This window comes from Equus caballus, chromosome 14 (assembly GCF_041296265.1).
Source record: "Equus caballus isolate H_3958 breed thoroughbred chromosome 14, TB-T2T, whole genome shotgun sequence".
NCBI lineage: Eukaryota > Metazoa > Chordata > Mammalia > Perissodactyla > Equidae > Equus > Equus caballus.
The window spans coordinates 28,134,401-28,150,605 of NC_091697.1; the positions used below are offsets into that span (position 1 = coordinate 28,134,401).

Genomic DNA, 16,205 nt, shown 5'->3' on the forward strand with positions numbered 1-16,205 from the left:
ACCTAAGCACCATTTGCCCGCCCTAAGGCATCACCACCTGCACTGAGAACTGGGGCTCCAGCTGATGGCCCTCCCAACACTCCAGGCTGGCACCCTCTGTGTGGTGCTGGCTGCACTGTCTGGCTGTGTGCAGACAGAACCGGCAAAGGTCTGTCATTACTGCCATGTGTGGCAATCTGCGAGGGACAGGTATTATAGAAAGGAGTCAAAGATGGCGTCTGTGTATCGGCCCTGTGCTATTTACTTCTTCACGGCAGTCTGGGACCTGTCAGCTAACAGCCCACTGGGGCCAAGGTCAAATTTTTACTCATCCAGTTATTTTAAAAATTTTATTTTTTTCTCCCAAAGCCCCCCGGTACATAGTTATGTATTTTTAGTTGTGGGTCCTTCCAGTTGTGGCATGTGGGATGCCGCCCCAGCATGGCCTAATGAGCAGTGCCATGTCTGCGCCCAGGATTCGAACCAGTGAAACCCTGGGCTGCCGAAGCACAGTGCGCAAACTCAACCACTCAGACACTGGCCGGCCCCAAGTTGTTCTAAATATAGCTCAAATGAGCATATTTCTAGCCATATAGAACCTGCCTGCTCTGCACACTCCGTGAAGCTGCACCCAATATCCACCAGCCGTAGAGACGACGAACCCCTGGCAATAAAAGACCCCAAGCTGCTGCTGCTCTGGAGCTCTCTGACCCAGACCCCTCATAGTGCTGAGTGACCTCATGTAGAAGCATAGCCCCCCCCCCCCCCCAACTCCCTCTCCCCTGGGACTTCCCTTGCCCTCCTCCCCTCTAGGTAGTGGCTTTTGGGAGGCCTCATGCTATGAGGGACTTCCTGGGCATGTAACTTGTGAAAACAGCACCACCCAAACACTGCCGTTTTGTGGTCACACCTTTTTTCTTGAGTAACCCTGAAATCCGTCAGATTCACTATCCTAGGGCAGAGATGGGAGCAGGCGTATACTCCAGGTGTCTTGGTCAGTACAGAGCCCTGCCATGGTCAGCTCCTCTCCCCTGGGAGATGCCTACTCTGTGGGACCCCCGGGGCAGGCACTGGGGCAGCTCGGTGTTCTCCATTTCCTTTGTGTGTGCCGCAGCACAGATCAGGTACCCAACATGTTTGCTGAACGACTGCACGGATGAATAAACGTGTAATGATAACGGCTTGCACACATCAAAACAGAAATGCAACAAAGGGGCCTGGTGGCCAGATCACGGATTAAAGTTTACTGGGCAAGGGGATTTCTGGGAACAGGACTGGAGGACCCAGTCAAACAGGCGCCCACCTCTCTCCCTCCCCTGCCCACTCCAAAGGCTAAGCCGGCCGCCTCAGAGCCTTTCACGCCTCACTCACCCGCTTCTCCAGCATCCTCAGCAGCAGGCGGAAGCGCTCGTCCTCGCGCAACCATTGCGGCAGCTCCTTCTCCCCATGGCTCTTGGCTTGTTCGAGCTGCTCCTTGAACTCCTTCAGCACTGAGATCTCCTGAGTCAGCTGACTGTGCCAGGTCCTGGTCGCCTGCAGATCTAACTCGAGGTCCAGCGAGGTGCGCATCAGGCGCTCGGCGCGCACGGATTTGACGGACGAAGGCTGCGGAGGTGAGGATGGCATTGACCCGTTATTACAGCCGCCTCCAGGGTGCCCACACGATCCCCTCCTCTGAACCTCAAACATCCTCCTTTGCTCATTCGCTTCCACGCCTTCGAAAATGGGGCTCGCCCTCCCCGCAGAGCCTGTCTTGATTCCTCCCACGTCTACAGCTTGTGTTATTGCGCATTTTTACGTCCCAGGCACGGTGCTGAGCGCGCTACTTCCACTACCTCAGTTCATTTCCACAACCTTATGAGGCCCCAACTGTTCTCATTTGCACAGATGAGGTTCCCCGAGGTTAAGTCACGCTGATTGTAAGTGTAAAGCCGAGATTTCACCCAGGCAGTTGGGTCCAGACCCCACCCACTCACTCCCTACACTGTCGGCACTCCTGATTCCCAGTGCCCTCAACTCTCAGTTAATGGATCCTTGTCTCTATCCTGCTCTGAAGTTACTTCCTCACTGCAAGTCTGTTCCCTCTGAGGGCAGAAGTCATGTCTTCTTGACTTTGTGTTCCTGTAATGGACAGCTATTTTTCTGCTTGTCCAGCATCCAGTTCCCTAGTCTTACAGTAACAGCGCCCTCAGCTTCCCTTCAGGATCCTCTCCTCCTGCAGGCTCAAGCCCTGTGGTTCGTGTGGGGCTTCAGGGATAGGAATGTGACCTGAACCTGGCCAATCAGAATCTCAGTGATTGCTTCAGGGGTAAGTTATCTAAGGCCTGCCAATAATACTCAGTTCTGGTACTCTGGCTGAGCTACTTGGAAAAAAGGCAATGTCTTTACACAGAGGTTGTTAAGCCAGCAAGATATAAACCTAGGGAAATTATCCTGGGTGAGCCTGACCTAATCAGGTGAGCCCTTAAAGATGAACTGGGCCCATCCTGGAGAGAGATCTCATGCTGGCCTTGAAGAAGCAATGCATGTTGTGGAGAGGGCCACATGGCAAGGACCTGAGAATGACCTCCAGGAGCTGTGAATAGGCTCTGGCCTGCAGCTAGCAAGAAAATGCAAGAAAATGAATTCTGCCAATGACCTGAGGGAACCTGGAAGCAATCTTTCTCTCCTCAAACCTCAAGAAGAAGATGTAGTCAGTCAACACCTAGCCTTCAGCCGAGTGAGACCTTGAGCAGAGGATCCAGCTAACTTGTGCTTGAACTTCGGACTCGTGGAAACTCTGAGAGAATGAATTTGTATTGTTTTAAGCTGCTCAGTTTCTGGAACTTTGTTATGTAGCCATAGAAAACACACACAATGACCAGCAAAGGGATTTGTGAATGGTATGTAAAACATTGCTATGAGATCTATCCTCACTCAAGGCTGGCAAAGCATACTTTTAGGAATTGAAACAGCTCAGCGCAGAAGTTCTATAACGCTCCTCTAGGGCGACCACTGTCTACTCTGTGCTTATAAATGAGCAGGGGCAGGAAATCCAGCTGGGTCACCCATGTGGCTCAAGTTCTCAGAGCAACGGTGAAGATTTTTTTACTTTGCTCTCACCAATGTCCAATCTGAGAAACTCGCCTGGATGGGCTGAAGCAGAAAAGGCAGAGCTCAGACCGAGACTACAAGAGGACTGCAGAGCCCAAGGGCCCTGGCCCAGCCTCTGGACTCTCCTGTGCCTCAGGACATAGTTAGGACCCGAGGGAAACACGAGCTCAGTGCCACCATCAAGGGCCCCCTCAGTAAGGCATCCACATGACTAAGGGGAGGAGGAGGTGAAGACAGGGAAGCTTCTGCGGGGCTTGCCTTGGCAGGAAGTTGTAGGACATGCAGGGGGACCAAGGAGGAGCTTCCACAGTGGCATTCTCCAGGAGTGGACCACGGAACACTTGCTCCAGAATCTTCTGAGGCGCTTGTTAAAATCCAGTTTCCAGGGCCCTACCCCAGCTGCCTGCATTAGACTGTCTGGGAGTATGGCCTGGGAATCTGCATCCTTGACAAGCTGCCCAGGAGACTCTGCAGCACCAGGCAGCTACAGCAGACAGGCGTGGGGTAGGGAACCCAGAGTGGGCAGTCAGTTGTTACTGTCACCTTGAGGCCAAGTCCTTATTCTCCCACAGCCGGTGCACTCTCCCTTTCCTGTGCACCCTCTCTGCATTGCTTTCTCCTGCTCTCTCCAGTTCCTTCTGGAGACTTGTGAGAGGGATGTTGATAGGCAAAGGACCAACTCCTGATTCTGGCTGTCGGCAGTGGGTCTGTGGGAGAGGCGGAGAGCCTTCCTCTGCCCGGGCTGTCGGCACCCTCTCCTTTCCCTGAGCATTCTCTTCCACTCTGCTCACTCTCTCCCTCCCCCCTTCAGTTTCTGACATTCTGGCTCCTGCGTCTTCGGGTTCTGCACACACATCAGAACTGCCGTAAAGTCTTTGTTGAAGGCCCAGAGTGGGGAGGGACGCCTGCGTCTCCTGCAGCCCTGACTGGTAAAAGTCCCCATCAGGAGCCGGTCCTTTGCCTAACGCCACCCACCCTGACCCCTCAGCCAAGTCTCCATAAGGAAAGGCAGGATTTCCCTATGGGCAGCCTCTTCCCAGTGTGTTTCCAGCTGGACTGAGCAGCTCATTTGCTGCTCCCTGCTGCCGGGCGGTGCTCAGGGGCGCCCGGCTCCTCCGCCAGCCAGCCAGGCGGTCAGAACCTTTAACTGGTCAGCCAGCTGGACACTACGCTGAGCAGAATCTTGCGTGAGGCAGGCTCCCATTGGTGACTGTGACGTCCTGGGTTCGTCAGTTCTTAGCGACTGTGATTTCTACCCAGGAAGAGAAGGCCAAGTATGCGCAGTCCTGATCGAACCTATTTGTCCTGATAATACTGTTACATTCACCCTTCGGCACCTTCCCCAGTGTCTCCACAGGCCTTACAGTTCACAAACTTCCCTTTGTTAATAGCATCACACTTGCAAGAGTGACTTTCTTCAAACCCAAGGCTGCGAAGAAACGGTCAGACATAGGGGGATGTGTGTGGGACACAGGGCCTGGGGAAACGAGGCTGGAGCAGGCATACAAAGAGCTTTGAGGAGACTCGCTTACCCGCTTCATCCGGACGCTGCGCCGCTCCAAGGAATTTCGAACAAAAGGTGGCTTCTTGGACAGTGTGGAGCTGTCACTGTCACTCCGATTCAGCTGCAAGAGAAAAGTCGTGGGGGGGTTAATGAAGGTCCGATTACATTTGGAAGGCACACTGGGGCCAGGAGGGTGGCGGGGTCTGCCCGCTCAGCTCAGTCCTTCCTCTCCTCATGCAGACACCGAGTTCCCGTTCCCTGAGGGCTGCAGGAGGCAGGTTCCGGGCTGACCTTCTTTTTCTTTCTAGGTCAACATTCACTGAATGCCCACTTATTGCCATGCATGCTACACATGTCATATCTCATGTAATCCCTCCTACAACCCCATGGGATAGGAGCATCACCATTTTATAAATGAGGAGACAGAGGCTTAGGGATTACGAAACTTGCCCAAGGTTGATGAGCTGATAGCTGCACAGCAGGGCTGACAATAGACAGTGTGACAGCCCCCTTGGCCTACTATGCTAAGGCCTATTTGCATCAACTCTTCCCTGTTGCTGAGAGCCGGCCTTTATGGCTCAAGTGGAGCCACTGTCAAGACTGATATATAAAAAAGCAGCCCAAGGGCAAAGCCTCAGGGACCGCATCCTTGGGGAAGATGCGGCACACAGAGTCTGTGAGGGCTGCGCTGATCACAGCTCTCCCCTCCTCGGAACCCCTTCAGTCACTTAGCTATTTCTGCCCTCTCCAGAAGGCTGCCACTCCCCCTCCACGGCCAGAGCTCAGGGCTGTGGTCAAGGAGGGCTGCTCTTCTACTGAGAATGAGTGCCCCCCCAGAGGGGGCCCGAGAGGAAGGCTGGGATGACAGCACATCTAGGAGGCAGGTGTGGGGTGGGGGCTTCTTTCTCGAGTCATGTTTCCAAGTTGGTGGGATCATCACAAGCCGACATTACAGAGCCTGCTCCGGCAGCTGGCAGCTCACTGCTGCAGGTCTCTCCTGAGAAGCTGTTTGTGTTGTCATTTTTGTGGTTATTAACAATTACTAGTGGTAGTGATATTAATAGTCCCACTATGTTGATGAACACTGCAACCCAGGGACCTAACCGATAAAACAGCTACTGTGCTAGGCAGAGTCTCAACCAAAACCAGAAATAGAATAATAGTCACAATAAAAACAACCATGAGGACGGAGCACCCACTCTTTGCCATGTGCTTTATCGACAGTTTCATTTAATCCTTAAACAATCCTAAAGGAGGGATCAGAGCCCCAGAGAGATTGGCATGCTTTTACAAGTCGTGCAGCTGGTAAGTATCCGAACAAGAGCTCAAGGCCAGTCTGTTTGACTCCAGGGCCACACCCTCTCCTGGCCCCCAGGATGTGCAAAAGGCTCAGAGATGAAACTAATACACAGATGGAGGGTGGGCCATCTTGACTTGGGTGGATTTATACAAAATGACTGGTTGGATATCATAACAGAAGGGGGGTTTATCCTACATTGTTTCAACCCAAAGGTAGCACTTGCAGTATATGTGTCATACCAACAAGAAATATGTATCAGGACAATGGATCCTTAAGTCATAGTTGTTTATGTGTTATAAAGGCCACGTTACAAAAGAGCAGTGAAAGCTACAATATGTCCTTGAACTTAACTTTTTCTTTTCTTTTTTCTTTTTTTGAGGAAGACTAGCCCTGAGCTAACATCTGCTTCCAATCCTCCTCTTTTTGCTGAGGAAGACTGGCCCTGAGCTAACATCCATGCCCATCTTCCTCTACTTTATATGTGGGACGCCTACCACTGCATGGCGTGCCAAGCAGTGCCATGTCCACATCGGGATCCGAACCAGCAAACCCCCGGCCGCCGAAGCAGAATGTGGGCACTTAACCGCTGCACCACCGGGCTGGTCCCGACTGGGAATTTCTTAATTTGCAGTCTTACAGGGTTGGAAGCTGGTTCAGATAATAAAATATGGGACAGGCTCAGTGTAGTGCTAGGCATGTTACAGATGCTTAATAACTGGGACTGGAGCTCCATGTTACTCGAGGATGCCATTCTTGGCAAAGGGCCACTTAAAGTGAATTCACTTAAACCAGAGACCAGAATTTTATAGTAAATATTGGGGGGGGGAGTTTGTCTTTAGTTGGAAAAGAGAAACGCTTTACACTTTATATTTTATATCTTCCATTTAACAAAACTACAACTGCATTATAATCCTGATGAAAAAGAATTAATTAAACACTAATTTCTGTTGGTGTGATTTTTCTGACAGGTGACATTCTTCACTTTGTCTTTGATTTCCACTGCACGTTCATAAACGCAGTAATTTTGCCAAAAACAGAGGGTTTTATCTGTTATCCTAAGGGCTTTTCTAAATCCTTCAAATCATTCACATTTGAAACACTGATTGGATTTTCCTCTTCTCCAGCTGTGAGCTGGCTTAACTGCAGGATTCTACACCTGTGATTCAGGAATTCCCCAACATCAAAATCACATCCAGTGACTTCAGGAAACACTGTACCTTTTGAAAGATACGCAGCCAAGGTGCTTGTACTTGCATTGTCTTTTCAGAAGCCTACCAGCTCAGAGGATTAGCTACAGACTTGACACAGCAGGGAGGGGTTTATGTTATTTCTGGGAGGGACTATAGGGAATGTTTTTGTTGGGAATTTAACGTGATAAGTAGCCAGTAAATTACTGATATTTTCATGTTATGAAGAAGTTAGCTTCTCTACTCAGTCTTATAATTGTAAGCTTTGGATACTGAATATTAGATATCAGGAACCTCTTTCTGATGGTTGTAGGGTGATGGTGATGGGTGACGATGTAGGGCAGGTTCCACAGACTTCTCCTTCTGTGACAACTTACTGGAACATGTGGCAGGAAGGTTCTGTTTATGCTTCTAGTTACTGTTCAATGGTTCTGTATACTGGAGGATAAGGAAGGATGCTGACATCACTTGGGCCCAGGACTCAGGTAAGGCATGCACATGTCTTATATGCGCCACTCCCTGAGGAAGGTCGGGAATAGGGTCTGGTTCTGTAGCCCCAGCAACCAGCACGACCCCTCAGACTCTGTAAGTCCTCAAACTCTCCATTCACAGTAGAATGAAGGAAATGGGCTAGCGGAGGAAGGGTAGACTAAATGGATAGCAAGGTAAGGGTATCAGAGACCAATGGCCTACTGCAGGGCATCCAAACTCCAGCGGAGCCTGCAAGAGCAGGTCAGCAACCAAAATAGGTAGAAGGCCAAGCAGAGACCAGCGTGAACTTGAAAGACCCTTCCCTACCAATCATGTCTGGGCAGCTGCCCCCAGTGCTCAGCTCCAGCCACTTGTTGCCATGAGAGACTGTGTGGCCCATGGTACCAAATGTCCCCCTCTCAAGAGAAACTGGAATTTTATGTGAAATCTCACCATTTAAATTTTAATTGTCTTACCTAAGCTTTCAATATTAGTAATAAATCCAAATTTAAAAAACCCTGCGACTAACTTCACATGGCAGCTGATGTGTGACTCCACGAGGAAAGTGAATTGCCTCCTAGCTCGCAGAAATGCTCCACACCAAAGCAGCTAAGCAATCGCGGGTGCACCCTCACCAAGCCAAGCAGCCCAGGTGGGCAGCCAGGGAGTGCAGAAAGGGAGAATGAGCAGGAAATTAGGCACCCCACTCCCTGACACTGTGCATGCTGCATCAGCTCAGTTGGTCGGCCAGGGCAGAGGATCCCCGCCAGAGTGTCTGCACCTATGTGTGTAAAGCAGTGGCGGCCAGATGCAGAGTCCTATTGGTACAGCTTCCAACAGATGGGTACAAAGGCCAGGGGTTGTGTCAGGCTCAGAAAACACAGCTCCTGCCTCCCACAGTGGTAGCAGGTGGAATCTGTGACCAGATACTACCACTATGCAATGGCAAAAGTCCACCCCATCAAACAGCAGTAAGAAATATGTTAATACTCTATACCAGAAGGAAAGTGACAAGCACCCAGAAACCAATCCTGAAGTCAGAGAAACGTACAACCTAAATGACAGAGAATTCAAAATAGTTATCATAAAGAAACTCAGTGAGTTACAAGAAAACTCAGAAAGATAGTTCAATGAACTCAAGAAAATGATTAATGAGCAGAGGGAATTCTTCACAAGAGATTGAAACGATAAAACAGCTGATGTTATGGGGGAGAGAATCAGTAATTCAGAGGACAGAAATATAGGAATGCTTCAGGGAGAGGAGGAGAGAACTAGGACTAAAAAGAAATTAAGAAATTCTGTGAGATATACCCAACTCAATTAGGAAATGCAATATAACGATTATAGGTATTCCAAAGGGAAAATAGAGAGAGAAAGGAGCAGAGAGCTTGTTCAAAGAAATAATAGCTGAGAACCTCCCAAACCTGGAGAATAAGCTGGAATTACATGTAAATGAAGGTGACAGAACTCCTAATTAATCAGTGTAAAAAGACTCTCTCCAAGGCATAGAAGAGTAAAACTGGCAAAAGTCAATGACAAAGAAAAAATGCTAGGGGCAGCAAGGCAGAAGAAAATAACCTTCAAAGAAACCCCTAACAGGCTTTCAGCAGACTTCTCAGCAGAAACTCTACAGGCTAGGAGAGAGTGGAACGATATATTCGAAATACTGAAAGACAAAAACTTTTAGCCAAGAATACCCTATCCAGCAAAACCACTCTTCAGATACGATGGGGAAATAAAAACTTTCCCAAATAAACAAAAGCTGAGGGAGTTCATCGCCACACAACCTCCCCTACAAGAAACGATCAAGACTCTCATATCTGAAAAAAAAAAGAAAGGGCTTACAAAGCCCTGACAAGGAGATAAATAGACAGACAAAATGAGAAAATTGCAGCTGTCTATCAGAACAGGTTTAGCAAACAGTTATAACATTAAAAATAAAAGGAAGGAAAGCATCAAAAATAACTATAATCACTTCATTTTAATCACAAACTCACAACACAAAACAATAAGTTGTGAAAATAATAACTGAGATGGGGAAGGGGAAAGGGATGGAATCTGCTTAGATTAAGGAGATAAGAGGCTATCAGAAAGTGGTCTATATCATCTGTGAGATCTTTTATACAGACCTCACAGCAACCACTAAACAAAAAATCAGAACAGAGACACAAATGATAAATAAGGAGAAGTTGAGAAAACCATCCTGGGGGCTGGCTTGGTGGCATAGTGGTTAAGTTCACATGCTCTGCTTCAGCAGCCCAAGGTTCACAGGTTCGGATCCCAGGTGCAGACCTACACACCGCTCATCAAGTCATGCTGTGGTGGCATCCCACATACAAAGTAGAGGAAGACTGGCTCAGACGTTAGCTCAGGGACCATCCTCCTCAAGCAAAAAGAAGAAGGTTGACAACAGATGTTAACTCAGCACCAATCTTCCTCACACACACTAAAAAAGAACCATCACGGAGAATCTCCAAACTGAATTTGCAGTCAGAACTACAGGGGACAACAAACAAGGGAAATCAGACAAAGTAGACTTCAAGATAAAAAAGGCAACAGGAGACAAAGAGGGGCAATATGTAAGGATAAAAGGGATGCTCCGCCAAGAGGACGTAACACTTATAAATATATATGCACTTGATACAGGAGCACCAAAGTACATAAAGCAACTATTAACAGACCTAAAAGGAGAAATTAACAGTAACACAATAATAGTAGGGGACCTCAACACCCAACTTACATCAACAGATAGGTCATCTACACAGAAAGTCAAGAAGGAAATGGTAGAATTAAATGAAAAACTAGACCAGATGGACTTCATACATATATATAGAAAACTCCATCCAAAAATAGCAGAACACACATTCTTCTCAAGTGCATATGGAACATTCTCAAAGACAGACCATATGTTGGGAAACAAGGCAAGCCTCAATAAATTTAAGATTGAAATCATATCAAACATCTTTTCTGACCATAATGCTATGAAACTAGAAATCAACTACAAGAAAAAAGCTAAGAAAGACACAAATACAAGGAGACTAAACAACATTGTACTGAAAAACCATTGGATCAATGAAGAAATCAAAGGAGAAATCAAAAAATACCTTAAGACAAATGAAAATGAAAATACAACATACCAACTGTTTTTTTTTCTTGAGGAAGATTAGCCCTGAGCTAACTACTGCCAATCCTCCTCTTTTTGCTTAGGAAAACTGGCCCTGAGTTAACATCCATGGCCATCTTCCTCTACTTTATACGTGGGACACCTACCACAGCATGGCTTTTTGCCAAGTGGTGCCATGTCTGCACCCGGGATCTGAACCAGTGAACCCTGGGCGGCCGAGAGGCAGAACGTGTGAACTTAACCACTGTGCCACTGGCCCAGCTCCAACATACCAACTCTTACGAGATTCAGCAAAAGTGGTTGTAAGAGGGAAATTCATAGCAATACAGGCTCACCTCAACAAACAGGAAAAATCTTAAATAAGTAATCTTAAACTACATCTAACAGAACTGGAAAAAGAAGAACAAAGAAAGCCCAAAGTCAGCACAAGGACAGCCATCATAAAAATTAGAACAGAAATAAATGAAATAGAGACCAAAAAAACAATAGAAAGGTTCAATGAAACTAAGAGCTGATTCTTTGAGAAGATAAACAAAACTGACAAACTCTTAGCCAGACTTACTGAGAAGAAAAGAGAGAAGGCTAAATAAATGAAATTAGAAATGAGAAGAGGAGAAATTACAATGGATACCACAGAAATACAAAGGATTATAAGAGAATAACATGAAAAACTATATGCCAACGAATTGGACAATCTAGAAGAAATGGATAACTTCTTAGACTCATACAACCTCCCAAAACTGAATCAAGAAGAAATAGAGAATCTGAATAGACCAATCACAAGTAAAGAGATTGAAACAGTAATAAAAAAACTCCCAAAAAATAAAAGTCCAGGACCAGACGGCTTCTCTGGAGAATTCCCCCAAACATTCAAAGAAGATTTAGTACCTATCCCTCTCAAACTATTCCAAAAAGATGAAGAAGATGGGACGCTTCCTAACTCATTCTACAAGGCCAAAATCACCCTCATCTCAAAGCTAGATAAGGACAAAGAAGGAAAATTACAGGCCAATATCGCTGATGAACATAGATGCAAAAATCCTCAACAAAATATTGGAGAAGCAAATACAGCAATACATTAAAAGGATCATACACCATGATTAAGTGTGATTTGTACCAGGGACACAGGGATGGGTCAACACCTGCAAATCAATCAATGTCATAGACCACATTAACAAAATGAGGAATAAAAACTGCATGATTAGCTCAATAGATGCAGAGAAAGCATTTGACAAGATCCAACATCTATTTATGATAGACTCTCAATAAAATGGGTATAGAAGGAAAGTACCTCAACATAATAACAGCCATATATGAAAAACCCACAGCCAACATCATACTCAATGGGGAAAAACTGAAAGCCATCCCTCTGAGAACACGAACAAGACAAGGGTGCACACTCTTAACACTCTTATTCAACATAGTACTGGAGGTTTTGGCCAGAGCAATTAGGGAAGAAAAAGAAATAAAAGGTATTCACATTGGTGAGGAAGAAGTGAAACTCTTGCTGTTTGCAAATGACATGATTCTATACATAGAAAAGCCCTAAAGAATCTATCGGAAAACTATTAGAAATAATCAACATCTACAGGAAAGTTGCAGGGTACAAAATCAACTTACAAAAATCAGTTACACTTCTATACTCTAATAACGAACTAACAGAGAACTCGAGAATACAATCCTATTTACAATCCCAACAAAAAGAATAAAATATCTAGGAATAAATTTAACCAAGGAAGTGAAATACTTATACAATGAAAACTATAAGACATTATTGAAAGAAATCGATGATGACATAAAGAAATGGAAAGATAGTCCATGCACATGGACTGGAAGAATAAACATAGTTAAAATGTCTATATTACATAAAGCAATCTACAGAATCAATGCGATCCCAATCAGAATCTCAATTACATTCTTCGTGGAAATATAACAGAGAATCCTAAAATTCATATGGGGCAACAAAAGACCCTGAACAGCTAAAGCAATCCTGAGAAAAAAGAACAAAGCTGGAGGCATCACAATCTCGGACTTCAAAATACACTGCAAATCTATAGTAATCAAAACAGCAAGGTACTGGCACAAAAACAGACACACAGATCAATGGAATAGAATTGAAAGCCTAGAAGTAAAACCACACATTTATGGACAGCTAATCTTTGACAAAGGAGCCAAGAACACACAATGGAGAAAGGAAACTCTCTTCAATAAAAGGTGTTGGGAAAACTGGACAACCACATGCAAAAGAATGAAAGTAGACCATTATCTTACACTATATACAAAAATTAACTCAAAATGGATTAAAGATTTGAAGGTAAGACGTGAAACCATAAAACTCCTAGAAGAAAATATAGGCAGCATGCTCTTTGACATCGGTTTTAGAAGCATCTTTTTGAATACCATGTCTACTCAGGCAAGGGACACAAAAGAAAAAATAACCAACGGGACTACATCTGACTAAAAAGCTTCTGCAAGGCAAAGAAAACCAGGAAAAAAATGAAAAGACAACCCACCAACTGGGAGAAAATACTTTCAAATTATATACCCAACAAGGAGTTAATCTCCCAAATATATAAGGAACTCATACAATTCAACAACAAAAAACCAAACAACCTAATCAAAAAATAGGTAGAGGAGATGAACAGATATTTTTCCAAAGAAGATATACAGATGGCCAATAGGCACATGAAAAGATGTTCAACATCACCAATCACTAGGGAAATGCAAATCAAAAGTACAATGAGATATCACCTTACACCTGTTAGAATGGCCACAATTACCAAGACAAAAAATAACAAATGTTGGAGAGGATGTGGAGAAAACGGTACCCTCATACACTGCTAGTGGGAAGGCAAACTGGTGCAGCTACTATGGAAAACAGTATGGAGATTACTCAAAAAATTAAAATAGTAATACTATATGACCCAGCTATCCTTATTTATCCAAAGAACCTGAAATCAACAATTCAAACAGAATTATGCTCCCCTATGTTCATTGCAGTATTATTCACAATACCCAAGATGTGCAAGCAATCCAAGTGCCCATCAACTGATGAATGCATAAAGCAGATGGAATACTACTCAGTCATAAAAAAGACAAAACCGTCCCAGTTGCAACAACATGGATGGACCCTGAAGGTATTATGCTAAGTCAAGTAAGTCAGACAGAGAAAGACAAACACTGTATGATTTCACTTATATGTGGAAGATAAATTAACATGTGGACAAAGAGAACAGATTAGTGGTTACCAAAGGAAAAGGGGGTTGGGGGGGTGGGCATAAGGGGTAAAGGGGTACGTATATAGTGACTGACAAATAATAATGTACAACTGAAATTTTGCAATGGTATAAACTATTATGACCTCAACAAAATAAGAAAAAAACTCAAAACAAACAAAGAAAAAACCCTGCAACTAAACAGCACAGGCCTGTTGCCATTTTGCAACCTCAGGCTGCACACTGGAATCACCTTGGAGGTTGAGAAGGAATGCCAGCTTAGGGACAGTGAGAGGTCAGTCTGATCTCAGCAAGTGGTTGTGTGGGAGGGAAGTGCATGATGTGAACAAGGAGGGGAGAGCTGGTGGAATTATAATAACATTGGCCATGTACTGGTTACTGAGCATTTCTCATACTTTACCTAATTCAATCCTTAAAGCAACCCCTTGATGTCAGTCTATTAACTGCACATAAGGCGAGGTGTTAACTTGCCCAAGGATACCCAACGATGTGAGAGTAACTGGGATTTGCACCCAGAACTGAGTGAGGCCGAAGGTTCTTGGCTACCCCATGGGAAGCAGGTATTCTGGGAGGAGGAAAGCACCACGTGTTGGCTTACCCGGCACACGTACTGGCTCTGGGGTCCTGGGGAGAAGGTCTTAGAGCGGATGATGGTGCTCCCTCGAAGAAATGGCCCTGAGGATGGCGTGCCCACCCGCCGGTCCTTGGGCCGCACCACTGTGGGAGATGGGGTTGGGGTCTCCGTGTTGGTCTCTTTGTCCACCTAAAGAAGAAGTCACAGCTTTGAGGCCACTAGTATCCAGAGTCTCAGCCACCCGCTCTGAGACTCGTGAGGCAGACTGTCCAGCTGTTCCCCACTCTTTTCACCTCGCCTTTGGCCCCCACACACAGCTGGGGGCTTCCTTGGGCCCAGCCCTGCCCAGCCAGGATGGCACCCAAGGCCTGAGTGCTGGCTGCCCATTCCTCTCTGACGGCTCTGGTTGGAGCTAGTGGGAGCATATTTAGTCCCCAAAAAAGCTCATGTGAGCAGTAGAGGTCCCTCAAGCACTGATGTCCTGGACTTTACACCCTCAAGCCTCAGGTGCCAGCCACATTTTGACAAAGCCCCACCCAAGGCCTCCATCGCTCCAGTCAAGAACTGCAGATGCGTTCCTGGACTTATGGAGGCAACTAGCAAATCTCGATTGTTTAAACTGGGGGATCAGGTCTTCTACCGTCCTTTCACAGTAGTCACCAGTAAAAGATAACCAAACAAGAACACCTAAATGCAGGACCCTGTTGGCTTCAACAGTCCCTCTGTATAATTTTGAAAAAGGCACCCCTTTTGGCTGGAGAAATAGCAAAAAGATTTCCCCTCGGTGTGGAGCTGTTGGAAGGCAGCCCTGGCTTCTTCCTCAGCCCCCGTTGGCCAGGCACCTTCGAGCAGTGCACAACCTGCAGCTCCACGCTGAGGGGCCCTGCTCAAATACAGTGGAGCACTCTATTTCCAGGAGTCCTGCAGGCGGAAAGAACACAGAGCTCTCTGTGGAGAGTGTGTCCTGTTATATCCGGTAACCGGAGGGTAGCAGGGGAGCAGGAGGCGAGGAGGACTCGACTCGACTCCCCCTTCCTACTGCATTTGGGGCAGACCAAAATGAAAAAACGCATTCCTTCGAAACCTCAGAACCATCTGCACGGTTGGTATTATCGTGTCCACTTTAGAGATGAGGAAATGAAGGCTTGAGAGGGATGAAGTCATCTGCCTAAGACTACACAGAGAGGGAGTAGCAGAGCCAGGATGCAAACCCAAACCCATGACTGCAAAGCTTGACGTCTGTCCAGAGAAACAGAGGAGCTGCAGAGGGCAGGAGAGGTGAGGGGGCGAGTCAGCCTCTCCTGGTTTACTATCACTGAAAACACCCGGAATATAGGCAGGGACATCTGTCCCCTGACGCTGGTGGATGAGACTCGGCCCTGAGGCTTTTGTGACTGCCCAGGCCCAAGGATTGAGGGCTGTTTTCCCAACACAGCCCCTCTTGTCTCCCCAGCCCTCCCTACCTTTGATGCCGGGCACTCGTCCATATCTGGTGAGGCTTTCTCAGCGAAAACGTCCTCCTCTCCTTCCTCCTCCTCCTCTCCGTCCTCCTCCTCAGCAGCTGCCTCGTTCTCGCTGGCCTCCTCCTCGTACCTCCTGTGATGACAAAGTGCTTTGCTTACCCACCAGAGATCACATTGATCTGCGCACGTGCCTTTAAGTGCTTCCAGCAGAGGGCTTCTAAGCCTTGTCAAGATTGAGGACACATTTTTGGGGGGAAAAAAAAACAAACCAAAA

The 16,205-nt window shown here is 46.4% G+C and overlaps 1 protein-coding gene across 3 annotated transcripts in view; it reads right to left on the reverse strand.

Moving 5' to 3' along the window:
• The window catches only part of WWC1 (WW and C2 domain containing 1), a 156,690-nt gene that overhangs the window by 2,845 nt on the left and 137,640 nt on the right, over positions 1 to 16,205 (reverse strand). For all 3 annotated transcript variants that reach the window (XM_001500197.6, XM_070232928.1, XM_070232927.1), the window contains exons 18-21: positions 15,932 to 16,064; positions 14,493 to 14,657; positions 4,605 to 4,697; positions 1,351 to 1,584 (exon numbers count right to left, since the gene is read on the reverse strand). In XM_001500197.6, the coding sequence (XP_001500247.3) occupies positions 1,351 to 1,584; positions 4,605 to 4,697; positions 14,493 to 14,657; positions 15,932 to 16,064 (625 nt within the window). The remainder of the gene's footprint in view (positions 1 to 1,350; positions 1,585 to 4,604; positions 4,698 to 14,492; positions 14,658 to 15,931; positions 16,065 to 16,205) is intronic.